Source organism: Microcebus murinus, chromosome 4 (assembly GCF_040939455.1).
Source record: "Microcebus murinus isolate Inina chromosome 4, M.murinus_Inina_mat1.0, whole genome shotgun sequence".
Lineage (NCBI taxonomy): Eukaryota > Metazoa > Chordata > Mammalia > Primates > Cheirogaleidae > Microcebus > Microcebus murinus.
The window spans coordinates 37,922,721-37,943,774 of NC_134107.1; the positions used below are offsets into that span (position 1 = coordinate 37,922,721).

The window sequence follows — 21,054 nt, forward strand, 5'->3', positions numbered from 1 at the left end:
GATATATATCTAAAGGAAAGGAAATCAGTATATCAAAGAGATATCTGAACTTCCATGTTACAGTACTATTAATAATAGGCAAGATATGAAATCAACCTAAGTGTCCATCAATGTATGAATGGATAAAGAAAATGTGGTATATATATGCAATTTAATATTATTCAGCCATAAAAGTGAATGAAATCCTGTCATTTGCAGCAAACATGGATGGAACTGAAAGTCATTACATTGAGTGAAATTATCCAGGTACAGAAAGCCAAATATTGCATGTTCTCACTCATATGTGGGAGATAAAAAAGTTGATGTCATGGAGGTAGACAGTAGAATAATGGTTATCACAAGATTATAATCTAATATTATTGCATAACTCTGATAATCAAAGTTTATGCATTTTTTAATAAAAGAGTTCTCAGGCATAACATATTAGATCATCCAATGTCCCCTGTACAAATGCATATGTGATCAATTGTAATTAGAGTTGATTGTTCAGAAAATCAATTATTCCATCCAGATGAATAGATATGGATTCTTTTATCAGATGATGAAAACCATCCATTAAAAGAAAAACAAAAATCAAAAAACTTTGGCTACTAGGAACTACGTAGTGTCAACTACTACTGCACATTAGTTTTTTTTTTTTTTAAACCTTGATTCTCTGGTAGAAATACCCACTGACTTACATTTTTACATTATTCAGCTCTTACTTTTTTGCATTTGTTATAACAGATTCATTGCATCTGAGCTTTTACTGGGACCTACGTAAGTCATTTTTTGGAAGTCAGTAAGGAACTTCAAAGAGGCAACTGATATACTAGTTGGAAAAGCTTTTACCTACACATTTTCTTCCCAGTTTGTGACTAACCTCAAACACGATAATGAAGGCCAACCGAGCAGCAAGGATATGCCAGTATTGTAAGGTGAACTCATAGGGTTTGGAACTCCAAGGAGGACCTCTGTAGTCTCGGTACCTGAAATCCACAAAAATAAGACAATGAATAATAGAGATAAAAGCATGAAGGCCCTAAATACTTTTGCTTTGCCAAAAATGCAAAATGACAATGTAAATGGGATCATTAACATGTATAGGGGAGGAGATGGAAAGGTGAAAGCAAGACAGAAAGATAATTGTAAGTACCTGCAATAACCAGATTTTCCCATGCCGAGTTCACTCAGGTCAAAGAAGGATAGGCTGTTGTTGACATATCCCGTTAAGCAACTGGGAGAAAAGACAAATATCATGTGATTCAGTGATTCATAAATTTTTAGTACAATTTCTTCATTACAAATTACAGAATTTTAAAAAGCCATTATACTTCTATTCTACTTACAAACTTAGCAACTTAGGTCTCTTATTCCATTCCCTAACTCTAATTACATCTGTAATTGTACCTTAATGAGACAGATTCTTGCCCTGTCATTTTCTCCCAGTAGTTCCTACCGTTCATGTAGTTTACATTTATTAAGTGGCTACCATGCCCTAGACATTCTGCTAATTATTTCCTATACATTAAAACTCTATAGAATATGTTTTATAAATATACATGCATATAATACTATTTGATCAATTATAATTAAGTAGTCAGTTAATAAACATTATTTATTTGTTAATTTATTCAAAGTATATTTAGTGAAAAATTAACTCCTCTTGATACAAGGTTTTTCCTATCATATAAAAATCAATCAAAATTCACTACATTAATAGAACAAAAGGAGAAAATCATATGATCATATTAATAGATAAAGAAACAAATATTTGATAAAAATCAACTGCCATTCATAATAAATGCCAGTCAACAAACTAAAAATCTGATAAGGAATACCTACATAAAAACATATAGCTAATATCAGATTTAACAGTGAATGCTAAATATGTTAAAGTCTTTCTCCTGAGGTCAGGAATAAGACAAACATTTCCACTGTTAACATTTCTATTCAATATAGTTTACACAAGTAGAAGAAAAAGATATAGTGGAATTAACATAAAGGAATAGTATATAAATCTGTCATTATTCACATATGGCATGTTTGTATATATAGAAAATAGACAATGATCTACAAATAATTTGAACTATTGGATGAATATAGCAAGGTCATTAGATAGATACAAAGTCAATATGGAAAAATAACTATTTCTACATACTAGCAGCAGACACACAGAAAATGAAATTTAAAGAAATAGTATTTATGGTGATACTATAAATACCAAATATCTGGGCATAAATCTAAAAAAGATGTGTTAGACCTCTACACTGGAATCTACAAAAAACATTTCTCAGGTCATTCAATGAAGACCTAAATAGGTACAGTCAGATAGCATGTTCAAAGATTGCTGTTAAAATGTCAATTCTCTCAGATTTTTAAAAATGGTAACTGATAAACTGAATCTAAAGTTTACATGCAAGTGAAAAATCTATACTAGCAAAGTCAGTGTTGAAGAAGAAAATGTTTGGAAGATTATAGCACTTCATAGTGACTTAACATGAAGCTATGGTAATTAAGTCATGGTGGTGTTCATGCAAGGAAAGGCAAATAGATTATTGGAAAAGAGGAGAGAGTTCAAAAATGGATCCACAAATATACATTCACCTGATTTATGACAAATATGCCACTGCAATCCAGTAGTGCAAGAATTGTCTTTTCAGGCCGGGCGCTGTGGCTCATGCCTGTAATCCTAGCTCTTGGGAGGCCGAGGCGGGCGGATTGCTCAAGGTCAGGAGTTCAAAACCAGCCTGAGCAAGAGCGAGACCCCGTCTCTACTATAAATAGAAATTAATTGGCCAACTGATATATATATAAAAAAAAAAATTAGCCGGGCATGGTGGCGCATGCCTGTAGTCCCAGCTACTCGGGAGGCTAAGGCAGAAGGATCACTCAAGCCCAGGAGTTTGAGGTTGCTGTGAGCTAGGCTGACGCCACGGCACTCACTCTAGCCTGGACAACAAAGTGAGACTCTGTCTCAAAAAAAAAAAAAAAAAAAAAGAATTGTCTTTTCAACAAATGATGCTGGAGAAATTGGATATCCTTGAAGAAAATAAAGTAAACCCTAATTGCCTTTCAACATAATGGATTAAGATAAGGAAAATTGAGATTAGGGGGTTAATATTCCAAATAGGGTCCTTAGGGCAGATTTTGTTAAGAAGATAACAGATGAATAAAGATTAGGAGTTGAGAGGAGTAGCCATGAGGGCACTCCAAAAATTAAGAAGTTGAGCGATGAGAATTAGCAAACATGACTGGGCAAGTGTGGCTGATGGGGCAGCAGGAAAACCAAAATTCTGCAGCTTTCTGGAAGTCAAGTGAATAAAGTATATCAAGAAGGGAATGATGAATTGTCAAATGCTGCTCACAGCCCACGTGATGTGAGAATGGGGAATTGGCAAGTGGGTTTGACAATGTGAAAGTCATTGTGAACTTTTGGTGTAGTGTTGTGGAATAAGTCTTACTGGAGAGAGTTTAGAAGTGAAGAGAATGAGGTGAACTGGAAAATGCAGAAACAGAAAACTCTTCTGACATGTTTTGTTACAGATGGGAGCAAAGACATGGAGATGTAACTGGCAGGCAGCAGACCAGGAGGACTTTACATATTGACTGGAAGAATAAGTACATGTTCCAATGTTAATGTGAAAAAGACAATAGAGGCAAAATTGGTAATGGGTAAGAGAAAGGGGAGAATTACTAGAATGATGATCTCAGACAGGGAAAGAAGAAGAGATCTAGGGCACAAGTGGAGGAATTTTGCCTTCATAGGAACACAGCTCTATTCTAGGAACTAGAAGAAGGCAGACTATATGGCACACATACTGCAGGGAGGGAGATGTGAAAATGTACATCTGTGAAAGTTCTTTTTTAACTGGTTTAATTTTCCTAGTTAAGTAGCAAGCAAGATCAGGTGAGAGTGAGAATAAGGAAGGAGGTGCTCTACCCTTGAGAAGCGAGGAGAAGGTATGGCAAACTTCTCTAAAAACTAAAACAGTAATGGACTAGGGAAATAAAATATATTTGTCAGGTCCACACAAGGTTTGTGATAGAAGTTTAAAATGAAACCTGTCAGTGTGGTTGTTTTTCTCCATACACATACTGCATAGGTGCAGCGCAGAACAGACAAAGAATTAGGACCAAAGATGTAATTCTGCAAAGGCAGTAGAACAAAATGAGAGGCGTGGGGACCTGAATATCCAAGGAAGTGGTTACAATGATTGGCCAATTAGTTTGTAAGATGGATAAGGATGGAACAGAGGAGATTAAAGGAAAGGGGGACAAGTATGTGTTATTATGATCAACCTTAAACATGTATTATTATTGCCATTATAAAGAAATAAGATTTAGAGAGAATAACTGACTTTCTCTAGCCCTTTTAATTCTCAAATTTTTTGGCCTCAGGATCCCTTTGCATTTTAAAGAATTATTGGGATCTGAAAGAGCTTTTTTTGTTGGGGTGCAACAATTGAAATTGGAACACATTAGAAATTAAAACTAAGAAATTTAGAAAACGTTTATTAATTCATGTAAAAGCTATCAAATCCATTATAAATGAATGACATATTTTTAAGAAAAATAGTTATATTTTATAAAAGAAAAAATGTAATGAAAATAACATTGTTTTACAGGTTTACAAGTCCCTTCAATGCCCCTTTTAACAGAAGACAGCTAGATTCTTGTATCTGCTTCTATATTAAATCTATTGCAATATGGTTTTTTTGTTTGGTTGAAGAGTAAGTATAAAATCTGGCCTCACATAAGTAGTAGTTGAAAAAGAAGGACTATTTTAATAGCATTTCAGATACTTGTGGATATTTTTCATTGACATCTCACCAAATAGCATGTGATATTTCTTAAAGTTTGGTTGCAATGTAGAATCTTAAATCATGTGAATTTTTATGCTGTTACATTAAAATCTATAGGCCTATCTTGTACTTTAAGTTCATCTTTTATCCATGCATGATTTTGTAACAACAAATATGGGTCAACTGGAACACATCTGTTCCCAGAATTATGCAGATCTTCCAAATGTTGACATATATGAGGGCTTTCCAAAAAGTATCCAGCTGTGTAATATGAAAATTACATATTAATGATGGCTGAGTACTTTCCGGACAGCCCGTCTATTTACTATTGACTGAAAAAAAATCACGATTGTTAATATAACAATTTATTTTTTTTTTTCAGAAAAAAATCCTGTAAGTACTGGGAAGATTTCGAGCTTACAGTGGTAGATAAAAGTTATCTGAAATTCTAATTTTCACTTCAAAGCTTGAACTTTATCAATGGCAACAAATACTATCAATTATTTCCTTAAAATGACAGTCTAATTTTTTACATTCTTTAAAAGAATGTCTGCTAAATACCCACGTATGAATAATCATAGTTTGTCTGTCAACCATTATTTCATGTTGGAAGAACGTTTACTCCGTTTGCAACTCCAATAATCACACAGGTGCTTTCCTTGAAACATACGTTGATATGCAGCAGAAGTGCTTCATGTACACTTCCCATTTTCTCACATAGAATATTGAAAAGACATTTATTCAAAAGTTGAGATTTTATTAAATTAATAATTATTATAGCTTCAATGGAGACACACTGAATTTCTTACTGGAATACTCGCCAATGATGTTTAAATGGTGGTGAGAAATACAATCATTACTAACACTGTTTGGTGCCACTGCTTTGGGTTATTCAGAGTCACCCAAAATTTTATCCACTGTTGCTTTTGCACCATCAGCGCAAATGTTAATATGTGAAAAAGGCAAATAATGTCTTAATACTTTTATAAAAATAGTATTGACTTCATGGACCTCTGAAGAATATTTGCAGATCACTTGTTTAGAACTACTACCCTAGGACAAATATTAATAGCTGTTCGAACCTGGATTGAAATAAAGGTCTATTTCATTTTAAACCTTTAAATCTTAATTACAGTGCTACGCTGGCTTCACTCCCTCCCTTGTCCCTACTAGACCTCATAATTTGTCATTTTAACTACTCTTTTGCCAATATCATCATCTTCATTGCCATCTTGTCCTTCTGCCACCTTGCTCTGAAAATTTCCTATCTGAATGAATGTACTCCAATTTAGCTAGGAAGCATACTCGTAAAAAAATTAATCAACAGGGTGCCCCTTTGAATGTGTGGGGTCAAGGTCTCATAAGTCCTCCACATCTTTGCTTGAAATTGGTCTACATCCCTAGGTATTCAATATGGAGAAGGGGTCAGGTGCTATCTGCACGAAAGGCAGGTCCTGAAATGTTAAAAACAGCACTAGATGCCCACCCAATCTCATTTTATTTGCCACTAGGTGGCAGTAAAGACACTAGGAAATAATGCTTCTAAGGAAGAGGGCTGCCCAAACAAGCTTATCTATTTTAAACCTTAAGGGGCTTAATAGCTTTTAATAGATTCTAGACTATTTTGAATCAAGAAAAAAGAGACTTTTTTTTGTTTTTCACTGTTAATACTAAAACAGCCTTATATTTACATAGTGTTTTACAGTTGATAAACTGTTATCTCAGACAACCACTTTTTTAAGAACCAGCTAGTTCTAGATTGATGATGTCTCTGCTAGTAAAAGGCTGTTAGAACTCAAACCTAAGTGTCTGACTTTAAGGTAAAATCTCTTGAAAAGACTCCAAAATCTAAAATCTAAAATAAAATAATACTCATGCCTTTATTTCCTCTCTTTCAAAAATCAAGATATGTATATTCAAAAAGGCATTTCAGTGTTCTGAGAAAACATCCGTTCATTAGCATAGTTAAGAATTAATTTCATCCTAAACTGGAGCTCATCCTGTTTGGCACATGTCCTGCATCCAGATCAGCCACACACCCAAAGCTGCTGTGCAGGAAGAAGCAGAAGCAGCTTCTCCTATCACTACTCTATCTTCCATCACAACTTTCACACTTAAAGCTGATCTCTAGCTACAACAACTCTTAAGTGTTGTTTCCCAAGCTTAATAGCCTCCTGTGTTCTGTCCCAATATATTCATTCAATAAGGAAAGACCTGAGAAAACCTATATCATCTAAAGCAGTGGTTCTAAACTGAGTCATGTTGTTCCCCAGGGGACCTCTGGCAATGCCTGGAGATATTTTTAGTTGTTACAACTTCAGCAATAGAGAAGCTGCTATTGGTATCTACTGGGTAAAGGCCAAGGATGCTGCTAAACATCCTACAATGCACGACGTAGCCCTCTTTGCTCCCTCAAAAGATAGAATTATCTGATTTAAAATGTCAATAGTGCAGAGGTTCAGAAACCCTACTTTCTAGTGTGGATTTAAATGTTAACAGAAAATACATGGGAGACAGGTCAAAGACAACATTTTATGCATCCTTAAAACCCCTAGCTATAAATTCCTTTTGAAAATCTCTAATCATATAGCTTTCAGTTCCTTCATATCCTGTATCTCCCCACAATCCATCTTTGTTCCCTTCAGCAACTGGATTAACCAGTGTGAGTGTCCATCCTCCATCTACACAGTAAGAAGATTGCATTGGATAATTTCTAAGATCTCTTCCAGTTCTAGAATCTGATTTCTAAATGTATTACAATGTTTTCACATTTTGATACCAGTGATGCATTTCCAAGTTAAAAAATTGAGAGACTAAAATTGTTTGCTGTAAAAAATACTTTTTTTTTTACCTTGCTAGATTTAATCTAATAAACACATTATAAATACAACGCTCAGATATATTACCCTTAATGGTCACAAAACAAAACTTCCCAATAAGTTCTCATTTTAATAACAATCAAAATATACCAGGAAATGTGTAAATTTCAACCTTACTTTTCATTTGGTTTTCCATGATTTGCACAGGGCCCATATTTGTATTCATAGACAAAACGTGGGATGTAATCAGATGTAATAGCAATTACAAACGCGTTGGTGATCACAGCCAATATACCGATTCCTTCAAGAATCCCAAGCCAGATTCCTGAATAGGAGAAAGATTAAAGGTAGTGAATAAAAGTGAAAAATAGGAAAACCCTCTAATGAATCTTTTCTGGAAAGAATGTTTTATGTATGTTGGGACCACAGTTCTGTCCACTATTTATTTTCTTAGGAGAGTATTTCACTCCAGATATTATAGCCATAGAATATGCTTTTTCCATAGAAGTAAGATAGACCCCCATCTAGAAAGATTTAAAAACTGAACTCCCATTAGGACCTGGTTCATGTATGTAACAATGACACGTGGCACAGGTATGCAAAATATTTCAAAGCCTAATATACAGAACTTGCTGAGGCAATAAAAACTATATATAAAAAAACTTCAAGTTTTATACAGTTGTGTACATTCTGAAATATCTGCATTCACTATAGGGTTTGCCTTTATCTTTGCCAGCTATCTTTTTAAAATAAAAATATAGAAAGAAGTAAAACTAGTTTGGTGTGTTAGGACTTGCAAATTACTAATTGACATTTTCTACTTTTTTAGAGGTCAATCTGGCATCATATGAACAGAGAAAAAAGCTTTTAAGTTGTAGAGTATATGGAATCAATATACTATTGATCACAGTCAAAACTGATGTTTCAAATAGGATGAAATTTACCTGTAAAAATATTGATGAGAAATAAAAGTCCTGGAAAAAAACTACTCAGAAATGCTAAGGGTGATTGAATAGCAGGGCAACTTTCTTCCTTCTCCCCTTGTTTTCAAAAATCTTTATAATATGGCTACATTGAGGTATAATTTAAATTTTTTTTTAAAAGGATGTTAAAGGCTAACTGATTGGGGAGATCAAAAATAAGAAACCAGAATTCATAAAAAAATATTTGAATACATAAAAATTAAGTATTTATTTTTATAAAACTCACAATATTCAGTCAAAAGAAAATAGCCTGGGAGAAAATATTTCTTTACAAACACAGACAAAGGGATAATACACTTAATATACAAAAATATCCTAAAATTTTAATAAGATAAACATGAGAAATATGGACAAGAAATACAAAGAAAGAAGCAATCTGCTTTAAAAATGAAATAATCAATAAATATTTTTAAAAGTTTTCAATCACTAGTATTTAGAATGGTGCCATTCAAAGAATAAGATTTTTAAAAATACAATATATTGTCAAATATTTGAAAGTCTTATAATATCTAGTGGTATTTAGGGATTGTGGAAACAGGAAGTCCTTTACATTATTATAAGTATGACTTATTACACCATTTTTGGTAATTAATCTGATGTCTTTCAAAATTAAAACATGCATACCTTTTAATCCAGCAGGCCTACTTATTGGAATATATTTTACAGATGCACTATACATAAATACACACACACATATATATGAAAATGTGATATATTTAGTATCTATGTCTATATTTATCTCTATAACTGTATTTATTTATGTTTATTCTTGCTTGTAGTAGGAAAATAAAATAAGCAAATGATTATAAAGTTATGGTATATCCATATTATGAATATTACTGTTCTAATAAAATAAATTAGATCAATATGTTTTGAGCTGGAGGGTGTTCATGAAGGAAAAACAATGCAGACCCCTACATATGATGAATAAATATATTTTTGTATATTTGTATGAGCAAAATATACCTTGACAAAGAATGCATGCCAAATTGATAGCACTGATTCACTGAAGTAGAACAGAAATATAAAGAGGGGAAAGATTACTAACTCTTTCTTTTTATACTTTTGTGCTGTCTGGCTTGAACAAAGTAAAATACAGCAAAGTTTAAAAAATAATAATATATCTGTTGGAAGTTGCAATAAATGCTAGTTAAAGCTGGAATGAGAGGTTATTTTTTTCTTTGATTTTCCAGATTTTCTTTAATGTTCTTATATTATTTTAATAATAAAATCAATAAATATACCAAAGTTAAAGGACAGCAGTAATTTTAGTTGTTTTGAAAAATAAAAAAATCAAGCTGTATGGTATTCAATCTCTACGGGTTTGCATGTTTTAAATAGGTTTTGGTAGTTGTGGGGTATATAAATGGGTAAAATTATAATAACTGAAAAGGTAACCTTGCAATACTACCCAGAAAATTCCCAAAAAGGAAAAGTGTTAAATTTCTTTCTAATATACTTGGACTATTGCAAAACGACAGTTTATTAAAGCAAAATGCAGAATAAGTTTGGTTATGGTTGGAGGAAGCTCCTGCGATAAAAACCCACATGATGCTAGGAAAGATCAAACCATGTTATCTTAGGACTTTGTGCTGCTGTAACAAAATATCTCAGAGTAGGTAATTTATAAAAAACAGAAATTTATTTTTCACTGTTCTAGAGACTGGAAAAGTTTAAGATCCAGGCCCCAGCAGGTTTAAGGTCTGGAGAGTCCTTGTTTCCAAGATGGTGCCTTGCTGCTTTTCCTCCCATGGCAGAAGGTGAAAAGCAAAAAGGGATGGATGCTGTGTTCTCCCATGGTGAAGACCAGGAGAGAAGAAACCCACTCCCTCAAGCCCTAGTCCTATCCCTAAGGGCTCTGCCTTCATGACTCAATGACCTCTTAAAGTCCACATCTCTTAATACTATCATATTGGTGATTAAGTTGCAACATATGAATTCTGGGGGACATATTCAAACCATAGCACACCTCTTGGTGTTAGGAATGCAAAAGCATTTAATTTCTGCATCTTACCTATGTCAGTTGCTCGGGCTGGCAGAGGCCTCCGCCACTGGGTGACAAATTTGTATGCATCCAGCCTGATTTCAATGATATTGTTTAACAAAGCCAAAAGAGGGGCCAGAGGGAAAGCCGCAACAAAGATGGTGGTAAAACCAAACTGCAAAACTGTAAAAGGACAGCATTAGAAAAGTAATAATATAAACAGTTTCATTTACTCAGTGCTTCCTTTGTGCCCAATTAAGTGCTTTACATAAATTACGTTTTAATCCTTTCAACATCCTTACAAAGTAAAGATGCTTATCTCACTTTACAGCTGAAGAAACTTTAGTTCATATGAGAAGTAAACTTGCAAAAAGGTAGATTGCTAGAAAATGTTAAAACCTGCATTCAAACCCAGACCTGAATGGATTTAAAGTCTGTGTGCTTTCCATCTCTATATAATGCAGCTAGAAGGGGAAAGAAGAAAAAGAAAAAGGAGAAGGGGGAGGGGAACAGAGAGGAAGAGGAGAGGAGGAGGAAGAGGAAGAAGAGGAGTTAGAAGAGGAAGAAAAGGAGGGACAGGAAGAAGAAGAGGAAGGAGAAGAAGGTGGTGGTGGTGGCAAAGAGGGGGGAAATGCTTGCTTGGCTCTGGAAGGGACCCAAGAGACCTAATCGTGTCCTCTATTTTTATAGATGAGAAAACTGAAATCCAGAGAAAAGCAAATTTCAAAGCAACACCAGTGATTCTAGCAGTTAGTATGGGAATTCTTATTTTCTTAACACAAATAAGTTAAGATTCTCAAAGAAGCTAAGTGTCAGACTGGATCTGTGCAAAGATTTATTGTAAAAATTAATTATTGCTTCATTTGGGTGGGATGGTATATTTCTTAAAATAAGAATTGATTCAGCTTTATTTCATTTCTTCAAAATATTTGCTCAAAAGCTATGTGTTCCATTGTGAGAGAAACTTTCATATTGGTCAAATATTATGGCTCTCAGAGGATAAAATGTGTGAGCTTTCTAAGGCTCTGCTTCACACCTCTCTCTCTGTTGAGATAAAGATGCAGATATGTTTTAGAATGCTTGGCATTGGAAAAAAGAGATGGTTTTCTCTCTTGAACCAAAGCTTGTGTGGAGTAGAAAAAGCATATCAAGAAGTCCAAACAGTCCTGCAGAATGTACTTTCCTTACCCATTTCTAAGTACTCTTCCATTAGTCCGTGAATATTCATAGGCTGCAGATTCCAATCATTTTCCCACTGAGGTATGGAAGCATCTTGTATTCCCCGCTTGATTTTATGTCGTGACCACCAGTTCTGGATCAACCTATATCACAGAACAGACCAAGGACTTTTGAGCTCCCACTTAAGCATCCACATACAATTTATAGTTTATTCTGAAATGAGAAACACTAATTACCCTTGCACTACACTAAGCATTCCTGGAAATTGGAAGTATTTGGTCTCAACTTAAAAAAAAAAAACAGCTTTTAAAAAATGTTTAAACATTTTTAAATAAAATTTTAAAACTTTTGGTAAAGTTTAGCATGGAAGGTAAGCCCTTGCCTTTCAGTACTGTCTTAGACCCTGTAAACATCTACATATTTATCTAGAAGTTCATTCGCCAAACACTAAAGTGCTCCTTAATATTGATTAGACAAAGACCCAGTTCTATGATTCCTTCCAATACACGTAAATATTTAAATTCCTATGTTGCTTACTGTGCTTAGGTCTGAGCCCTTTATTACTCATAACCCCAAATCCTCTGGGCTGTGCTTTCTGAATATGAATAAAATCATGTTCCACATAAAATAACTGAGCTTCAGATAGGGTTTCAGAGACCTAGGTTCTAGTGTCCCCTCTGCAATGCATTAGCTGTGTGATTTTTAGCAAGTCACTTTACCTCTCTGAGTTTATAACATGATGAGTTTTGAGTGTCAGTGACTATATTCTGCTACCACAGTGAATAGTAATTGCCAGGCAATGGATCTGTATCCATGAGTCCATTTCTCAGCCCTGGAAAGTAACAATACTCTTTCCCTAGCCCAGGAACAATTGTGAAATTATGACTCAAAAATATCCCAGTACACATGTATTATGGACTTCTGGGTAATGAATTACTTAAGAGTTTGATGAAAATTACCTCTAGGATGAGCTGAATCTCACAGAACTCAGTAAACTGTACCCAACTCTCCATTTTAATTAATCATGAACATGGAGCTTCAGTGGCAATTGGAAGAGTAACCATAGTTATAGATCAAACCGTCAGGCAGTGCTTCAATGTACATCCCATGGAGGTTGTCTCTGGAGCCTCATGAAGATGAAAAGGAGCTGGAGGTTGGAATTGAGGCAGGTGTGCTTGCTTCTATTATATTTATTTTGGTTCTGTTTAAATTTTTACTTGAAGGAAGAGAATAGTGTTTTAAAATTTTGAAAACCTTTTTTTAATGACTAGTCCATTCCTGATAAATTTTCTTCAACACAGCCTTTGCTTAGGTGTTGGAAAAACACCAGCAGGATATCTCTAGGGGCAACATTGTCTTTAGGATTTAATATATAACCGGTAATCCAGGCTGATGCCTCTGGCAAGGCCATGGTGAAAAACGTGCTGATTGAAGTACCTAGCATGTCCATCACTCCATTGGTAATGACAACAAAAAGAATCATTCTTAATACTGCAATGACTACCACACCATATTGATGTTGCTTATTAAGTACTCACAGAATGTTATAGCTTGTGCTACGCATTTGACACCTAATTTCCTCAGGTACTTTCAAATGATGTTTCCTAAAACTCTGTGTCTCAAAAAGGTGCACCAAGGACAGAAAGGATACAAAAAATGGGACAGGCTCCCCCAAGCCTCCATCCCCTACTTTCTCTGCCTTTAGAAGAAATTTGCTTTGGTCTGTTTTGAATATTGAAGATCTGTATAAAAACCTCTTCACAAAAAGGTTCTCACAATTATGATGAAGGTTAAAAACCACTGGGTCATCTTATTTAATATTCAAAAAAATCTCCTATTTTACAAATGAACTTAAAGTCTTAGAGAGGTCAAGGATATTGTAAGCAAATTTAGCATGGAACGGAGAAGGAATCTGAACCAGGTCTGGGTAACTCCACAGCCCATGCTCCAAGACTGCTTGCAATTTAACATAACACTTAATGGCAGATTCAAGGTTAATATTATTTGTCTAACCCCAGGTCTCTGCAGGGAAAAGTCCTGATAAAATATGTCAGCCTACAAGAAAAAAAAAAAAAATCAGAGCATAATTGGATGACGACACCTAAGCTATTTACATCATCAACCAACTAACCAGCTCTTCCCCCACAGTGAGGAAATTACTTAAAATAGTCATGTTTTTTTAACCTTTGGTTGATTAGGCCCCAAAGCCTCAATACCAAATCATTTAAAAAACCCTGTATTTGACTGCACTTTTTGAAGGAAAGTGTGTTTTAGTACACGGGAAAGTGGGCATTTAGCATTTTTGTCAGCATTTCACAGACAGTTTAAAACTCATCTAAATGGACAAAAATAGAATGCTATTGTTTTGATGTTATCACAGTCAATCTGTGCTAATGGTTTTCTTTTTCTGGTTGTAACAAAGAGTACAATCTCAGGATTTTATTTTCATTTTATTCTTTTGGGAGGGATTGACGCTTATTTTATTACACAACCACCACCACCACTACCACCACCACACCACCTTGGTCTGCTAATAGTCAAAAGAAACCAGAAAATTATTATTATCTTCAAGAACCTATATAGTAAATAATGTTTTAAAAATAGCAACAAGTGTCATTATGCATTGAACAAGTTACTCTACATCCATTATTTCCTTTAATCCTTACAGTTGTTCTCGAGGTAGATAGAACTGTCGATTCCTCCTTAGTGATGTGAAAACAGTCTCAGAAAGTTTTAACTTACACATGGTCACACATTTAGTAAGGAGCAGAGTGAGACCTGAACCCTCACCTGTCTGATTACCAAAGCCAAATTCTTAAGCACTATTTACACTACTTCTATCTTTCTTTGTAACTACACATAAGGCAAGTTTAAAAATAACATGCTCACGGGTATCCCAATTCCATGAAGTTGTTCCATATTTGTTTCAAAAACATGATAACACTCATCTGGAGGCAGAGGTCTATCAAACAGCCACTGGGATGACACTGAAACAGAACAACAAGGTCAATAGGGATATTGCTCTCCTTCCCCATTGCTCAAACATCTCCAACTTTCACTTGTACAGTGAATTCTAATGCTGGGCAACAGTTTTTTCAAGAATAAAGAAAATAAAAACAAAAAGAAATAGCATGTATGAGGACACTTAATGGGGATTTTTCATTAATTGTAATGAAATATTGATTGAAATTTTAATAGCAATAACAACAAAGTTAACTTTTAATGAGCAGTTACTGTCTGACAAGACCTGTGTTAGGCATGATCACATTTAATGAATGCTAAGGAAGACTGTATATCCATTAACAATCAGGTAATAGAAAAATAATTAATTATATGGCACAATGTTTATAATACATTGTTTTAAATAAACTTTCTATTTCAATATAATTTTGGATTTATTGAAAATTTGTAAAGATAGTACAGAGAGTTACCACACATTCCTCACCCAATTCCAGCCACTGCTCCTTATATTACCCTGGTATATTTGACAAAGGTAAGAAACTGACATTAGTTGCAATTAACTAGACCCCAGACTCTATTTGAATTTCACTGGTTTTCTTCTCTCTGCTGCAGCATCCAACCCAGAACATCCCATTGCACTTATATTTTTCACATATGCCCAGTCTCCTCTGGTCTGGACAGTTTCTCTCAGTTGTTCATAACCATGACAGTTTCAAGGATTGCTGGATTGGTATCCTATGGGATGTCCCCCATCTGGGCTTGCCTGATGTTTTTCTCACACTTAGGCTTGGATTATATGTTTTGGGGAGGCCAAAAGTAAAGTGCCATTTTCCTCACATCCTAACAGAGCTATAGGAGAGACACATGACATCATTGGTGATGTTAACCTTTCATCATTTTGTTAATGTAGTATTTTCCAGGTTTTTCCACTGGAAAGTTACTAATTTTTTTCTCTTCCTTTCTTTATTGTTTAGAAGGAGCCACTAAGTCTAGTTCATTCTCAAGATGGTAGGCAAGAGTTAAACTCTACCTTCTGGAGGGGAAGTATCTCTCTCTATATTCATGTATTTTAATATATTATTTTGATAAATGCATATCACAAAATAGTTTGTCAGTATGATCCCAATTTTTCCTTCCCTGTGCTCCTCTTATTTTCAGTTCATTGGTATTATAAACCCACACAATCAAGAATGTGATTTCAGTGAAAACTGCACCCAATGTGTTTCGCTTGATAACTCTGCTCTGGAGAACATATTTGGGGAAGTGTGGGCCTGTTTCTTTAGAAATGGGTTCATGTCCTGCTCATAAGGATAATAGTCTTCTTTATAGCTTTGATCCACAGATTCCATTTCTATCAAATCTGTACTAGTGGGACTTCAAAAGAAACAAATAATTAGGACACAAAGAGCCTGCTTTTCCTGTTCCAGCCCAGTAACTTAAGATTCCCTATTCTAAACCGGAGAGAGGGTTTGCTAGTGGTCATACTTACTGCATGGAGAGGCCTAAATTCTCTTATCTAACTATGCCCTTTTTTATAGGATGAATTTAGGTCCCCTGAACTCTGCCACATATATCCAATAAATGGGTAAATTAGAATGTATGAGGGAGAAGAATTACTAAGAACACCGCTACAAGCTGAAGCTCTTCATTTTTGTAGAGAGACTCAGAGGTAAATTGACTTGCCCGAGGTCATACAGGGTTAATTAGTGCTATGGGAATGAAAGCCTTGTCCCCTGTATCCTAATACACTACTCTTTTATATCACACGAAGGATGAATTCTGTTTACCAGTCTGTTCATTGCCTGGAAGTATAGGTTTAGTGTGAGCATATTTTTATGTAAGATGGGATAAAGAAGATGATCACAGGGCCATGAGATTCCCTGAAAATAACAGACTAAAATGGGGAGGCTGGAAGACAAGCCATTTATAATTTTATTGAAATTAAGCCTTGATGACTTTGTGACTTATAAGAAAGAGAAAGGGATCCAAAGTTTTTGTGAGTCTGTTCTGTTCACATACTGATGGCCTTGAGCTAAAAGCAGTCCTTCAGTAGTCTAAAATTCATTTGATAAAAAGAGCCCATACTTAGAAGGTATAAAGGGGCATGGATGAGTGTGGAGAAGACCCAGGCAGGCATTGATTCCAGTTGCACCACTCAAAATCATATGACCATGAACAAGCCAAAACTAGGTGCCTTCACATACTTTTATCATTTACATTATGTGAGAACCTGGTGTGGTGGGTGTTTGTATACACACTGTGTTGATGGTAAAGCTAAGTAGCAGACAGGACTACCAGATTCCAATACCCATGTCCTTTCACTTCATACACTTCAGTATGTTTACTCTAAATCCAGCTTACATGTGTGAGCCAGCAGTCAGACAGCAGTCTCTCCATGAGGTAAATTTTCATTATGTCCTTGATCATACCTACATGCTATACTAATGGTGGCTGAAAAGCACAGTATACAGAGCACAGACTCTGAAGCTACACTGCCAAGGCTTAAGTCACTACTTAATCAATTTGTAAGTGAGTTTGTATAACTGCAGACAAATTACACAATTTCTCTAAGGCTTTGTCTCCTCATCTATAAAAATGGGTATAATAGAATTGTGAGTATTAATGCATTAATATATGTAGAGCACTTAGAAACAATGGCTGGAATGTGCTAGCATGTGGTAAGCACTCAGTAAGTATTAGCTATTATTAAAAACTTTTTGTATTGCATTTACATAAAATGTTAATGCGAGATATTATAAACCTATAGTATGAGATTCATGAGTCCAGGATAGCCAGTTCATAAAAGTCCTAACCAAAACTGTAGCACTTTTTTTTAAAAATAAGAGCTACCATTATTTGTGCCCAGTATTTCATATTGTACAATCCAATTTAATCCACCAATCACCAGTATTATTGGGATAGCTATTCTTATCACCAGTTTATAAAAGAAGGAAGTGAGATTTATAGATCTTAAGATCATACAGCTTGGTGGGGAAGAATTAAAACATAGACTGTCATACTCCAAAGGCAAAATATTTGTTATGTTTCATGGGTATGTCCTATTTTTCAAGGCTATTAACATCATCAAACGAGAAAAAGGAATTTAATTTTATATCTCATGTTGCTCAGCAGGAGGCCTGGCATAGAGTACATGCCAATAAATGTTTTTGTTTGAATGAATTTTGAAAGTCAATTCTTATCTTTCATTATGTGTACTTTTTATATCTTCACTTCTAGATATCCTACATCTAGCGTTCCTAGGTTATATAATGAATTTACATTATATATTTCACTAATGTTTTTCAAAATAAACATGTTGTTAGAAAATATGGACACCACATATCTCATATATATTATGGAAAATGTCTATGAAATATTTTTCCTGATACCAGTATTGTTTATATAATTATTTTTCTAGGACTTTCAAAGATGAATCATGAATTCTAATAATGTCATAATTAAGAATAAGAACATCTAATTAAATAAAATTATTGCTGGCATCATTCTCTAAAACAGTATCAATACGTGGATATACTTGGGTGGAACCACTCTGTTCCCCATTCTATCCTTGCTAACTCCAGCTGAACACTCCTGAAAAAAAGTAAGCCTTGGATCCCAAATTGGAGGATGGCCCAGGAATTAGGAAAGGCCTTACTTAGTCTGTCTTTGGCCAACAGGCTAATACTCAGGAAGCAGTAGAGATAGGCATCAATCAATATCAGCAACAGAGTTACCTACCACAGTCCAGGGGTTCTGCTAACTGTGTTAAGTAAACTATCTATTATTATATAAGTAACTTGGTAACCTAAGTATTACTACTGACAATTTAGGATGATGAAACAGATATTCAGAGAGATTAAATTAAGGACAAAGAATTATTAAGTAACAAGATTAGTCAGCATTTGAACTTAGATTTCTGATTATAAAGCATATGTTCTTAGGAAGTTTTAAGCTTTATCCACATATTCCAATCAATTTCTAGAATTTCCTGGGAGGCCATAAAGGAGGCCTCCACTGAATTTTGAGGGGCATTTTAAAAAACAGGTGGAAAATACCTCTACCCCAGTGTTCTTGGGGAATCTTTTCTTAGCCTCTCTCTAAATTATGACCTTCTACTAATCCCACCATACATTAGATTGGATTTCATATTAGAATAATTAAAACAATCTGGAACTAGAGAAGGAGTAGACATTTTGACAATGAGACTAGAGTCCAGAAATAGACACAATTATTAGACAGATGTGGAATATGGTAGATTTGGAATACCTTTTTACTGAGTGAAAAAAATATTTTTATTAAATATGTGGCTTCCAATCAAGGGAAAAAAAACACATTTGATTACTCCTTACACAAAAATAAACTCTTAATGGACCAATATTTAAAAATTAACATTTGTAAAAAATACAAATGATGTTATTTTCATTGCTAGAAGTGAGAAGACATATTTTGGCATGACACAAATTCTCAAAACTATTTTAAAAAGCGATATTTTGATTAATAAATTTTATTTCAAAAGTATCAAAACAAAGTTAACAAGATACACAACAAACTGGGAAAACATATAGCAAATTTGAAAGATTAAAGCCTAATCTTATTAGTTTATAAATCAATAAGCAGAAAAAGAGTCTAATGAAAATGGATAGGAATAATGCATACACACACATAAATATAAAATGTTCAAGAAACCTGAAAAATATTGTCTATCTCATTCATAATTATAGAAACTAAAATCAAAAGAGATATATTTTTTACTATTAGGTTGGCAAAAATTAAAATGTTTCCATAGGCAAGAGTCTGGGGAAGCAGGCTCATATACTAGAGGTTGGGATTGGTATTTTGAAGGTCAATTTTTCAGTCTCAGTGAAAATATACAATATGTTTCTCTTGCAACCTAGCAATACTACTCCTAGATATTTCATTCCACCTGGCATACATATTATAAATCAATGAAGACATATGAGCCGTAGGGTGATTACCTATATTTTCATATATTGGTGTTTCAATAAAAGATTTCTTTTAGACTAAAGTTACCCTGCTTGAAAAGAAACCTAACATATTTAAAAGTTTAAAAACCCACATAATTAAATAATAATAATTTCCAAAAATAGGAAAATAATGGAGCTAAATTTCTGAAGTTTGGGAATGGATATGATAGAAATGGATATGATAGAAAACTAAAGAGAGCTGAGGTCAGAATCTTGGGGTCTAACCCTCAGTTCCCTCCCTTTTTGGAAAAGATATAGTTGCTTTCTTTCTGAACCCCAAGAAGCTATTCCCTACCAAAGATGTGTCTTTAACAAGCATAGACTTCCCTGGACTTTGCCTTCTGTCCCTCCCTTCCTCCCCCAAGTCATTGGCCCAAATCCATCTGCATTCCCACACCCTCCCAAAGTTACTTACTTCCTCCAGTCTCCACCGATCAAAAAGTTTATTGTATTTTCCTGGGCGGCCTACAAATCTATAAAAAGATATTTTAATTCATTAGCATTTAAGTAAGAATAATTAAAGAACATCTACTAATGTACCACAACGAGTGCATGTGTAGGTAGACATAAATGCTCACTGGTGCAATTTGTCCCCAAAAAGTTGACTTTTGCTATGCTTAGACAACATCAAAGTATCTGACATAAAAAGGAAGGAGTGATGCATGAACTCAATACTAATGGGTCAAGAAAGTACAGACAAAACAACCAGACAACATTCCCCACTTTCACATGCAGAGTTTTAATGTCTTGTTGACATAGTTGATTAATATTATAAGAATGTGCTGAATTGTTTGGTTTAAAATGTTTTTAGCTTCAGTATGTTTCCATGGCACTGGGATGGAGTGTTAAACATATGGCAAACTAGAATCATTAGTTTAATATACTTTTTAAAAATATTTTGCAGCAAAGGTGAAAAAAAATGTTAAAAGAATGGGTAGAAGACTTTCCACACAATGGAATTGTACACAAAAATAATTTTCTTCCTTAATAAAACTGTTACTCTTGATAAAAGTCTAAATTCAACTCAAGTGTGGCCCATAGGCTTTATATTTTTTGTGCCAACTTTAATTGGTAGTGGCTGCCAAGTGTCATTTGAGTAAGAATACATGTGAACACTGATTAGGACAGTCTTCCAAGGCAGGGCACAAGATTTGCCATGTCTGTTAACTAATTGGCAATGAAATATTTACTGTTTTTTTTACTCTGCAAAGATAATGTATATAAAATTGACTTACCTCCCCAAAAAGAAAGCAATATAGAAGATAGAACTGTTTAAATTGACAAACTGGAAGAGGAACATTTTCAGGGCAAAGCTGTTTTCCCATTCAGATTCTGTTCGAGGATATTCTAAAAGAAGCA

At 34.4% G+C, this 21,054-nt stretch overlaps 1 protein-coding gene across 3 annotated transcripts in view; it reads right to left on the bottom strand.

Moving 5' to 3' along the window:
* ANO3 (anoctamin 3) overlaps window positions 1-21,054 on the bottom strand; it is a 368,098-nt gene that overhangs the window by 8,570 nt on the left and 338,474 nt on the right. For all 3 annotated transcript variants that reach the window (XM_012744641.3, XM_076002082.1, XM_076002083.1), the window contains 8 exons: window positions 20,931-21,042; window positions 20,111-20,168; window positions 14,639-14,736; window positions 11,759-11,892; window positions 10,601-10,753; window positions 7,781-7,928; window positions 1,136-1,216; window positions 863-968 (listed from right to left, as the gene is read on the bottom strand). In XM_012744641.3, coding sequence (XP_012600095.1) covers window positions 863-968; window positions 1,136-1,216; window positions 7,781-7,928; window positions 10,601-10,753; window positions 11,759-11,892; window positions 14,639-14,736; window positions 20,111-20,168; window positions 20,931-21,042 — 890 coding nt within the window. The remainder of the gene's footprint in view (window positions 1-862; window positions 969-1,135; window positions 1,217-7,780; window positions 7,929-10,600; window positions 10,754-11,758; window positions 11,893-14,638; window positions 14,737-20,110; window positions 20,169-20,930; window positions 21,043-21,054) is intronic.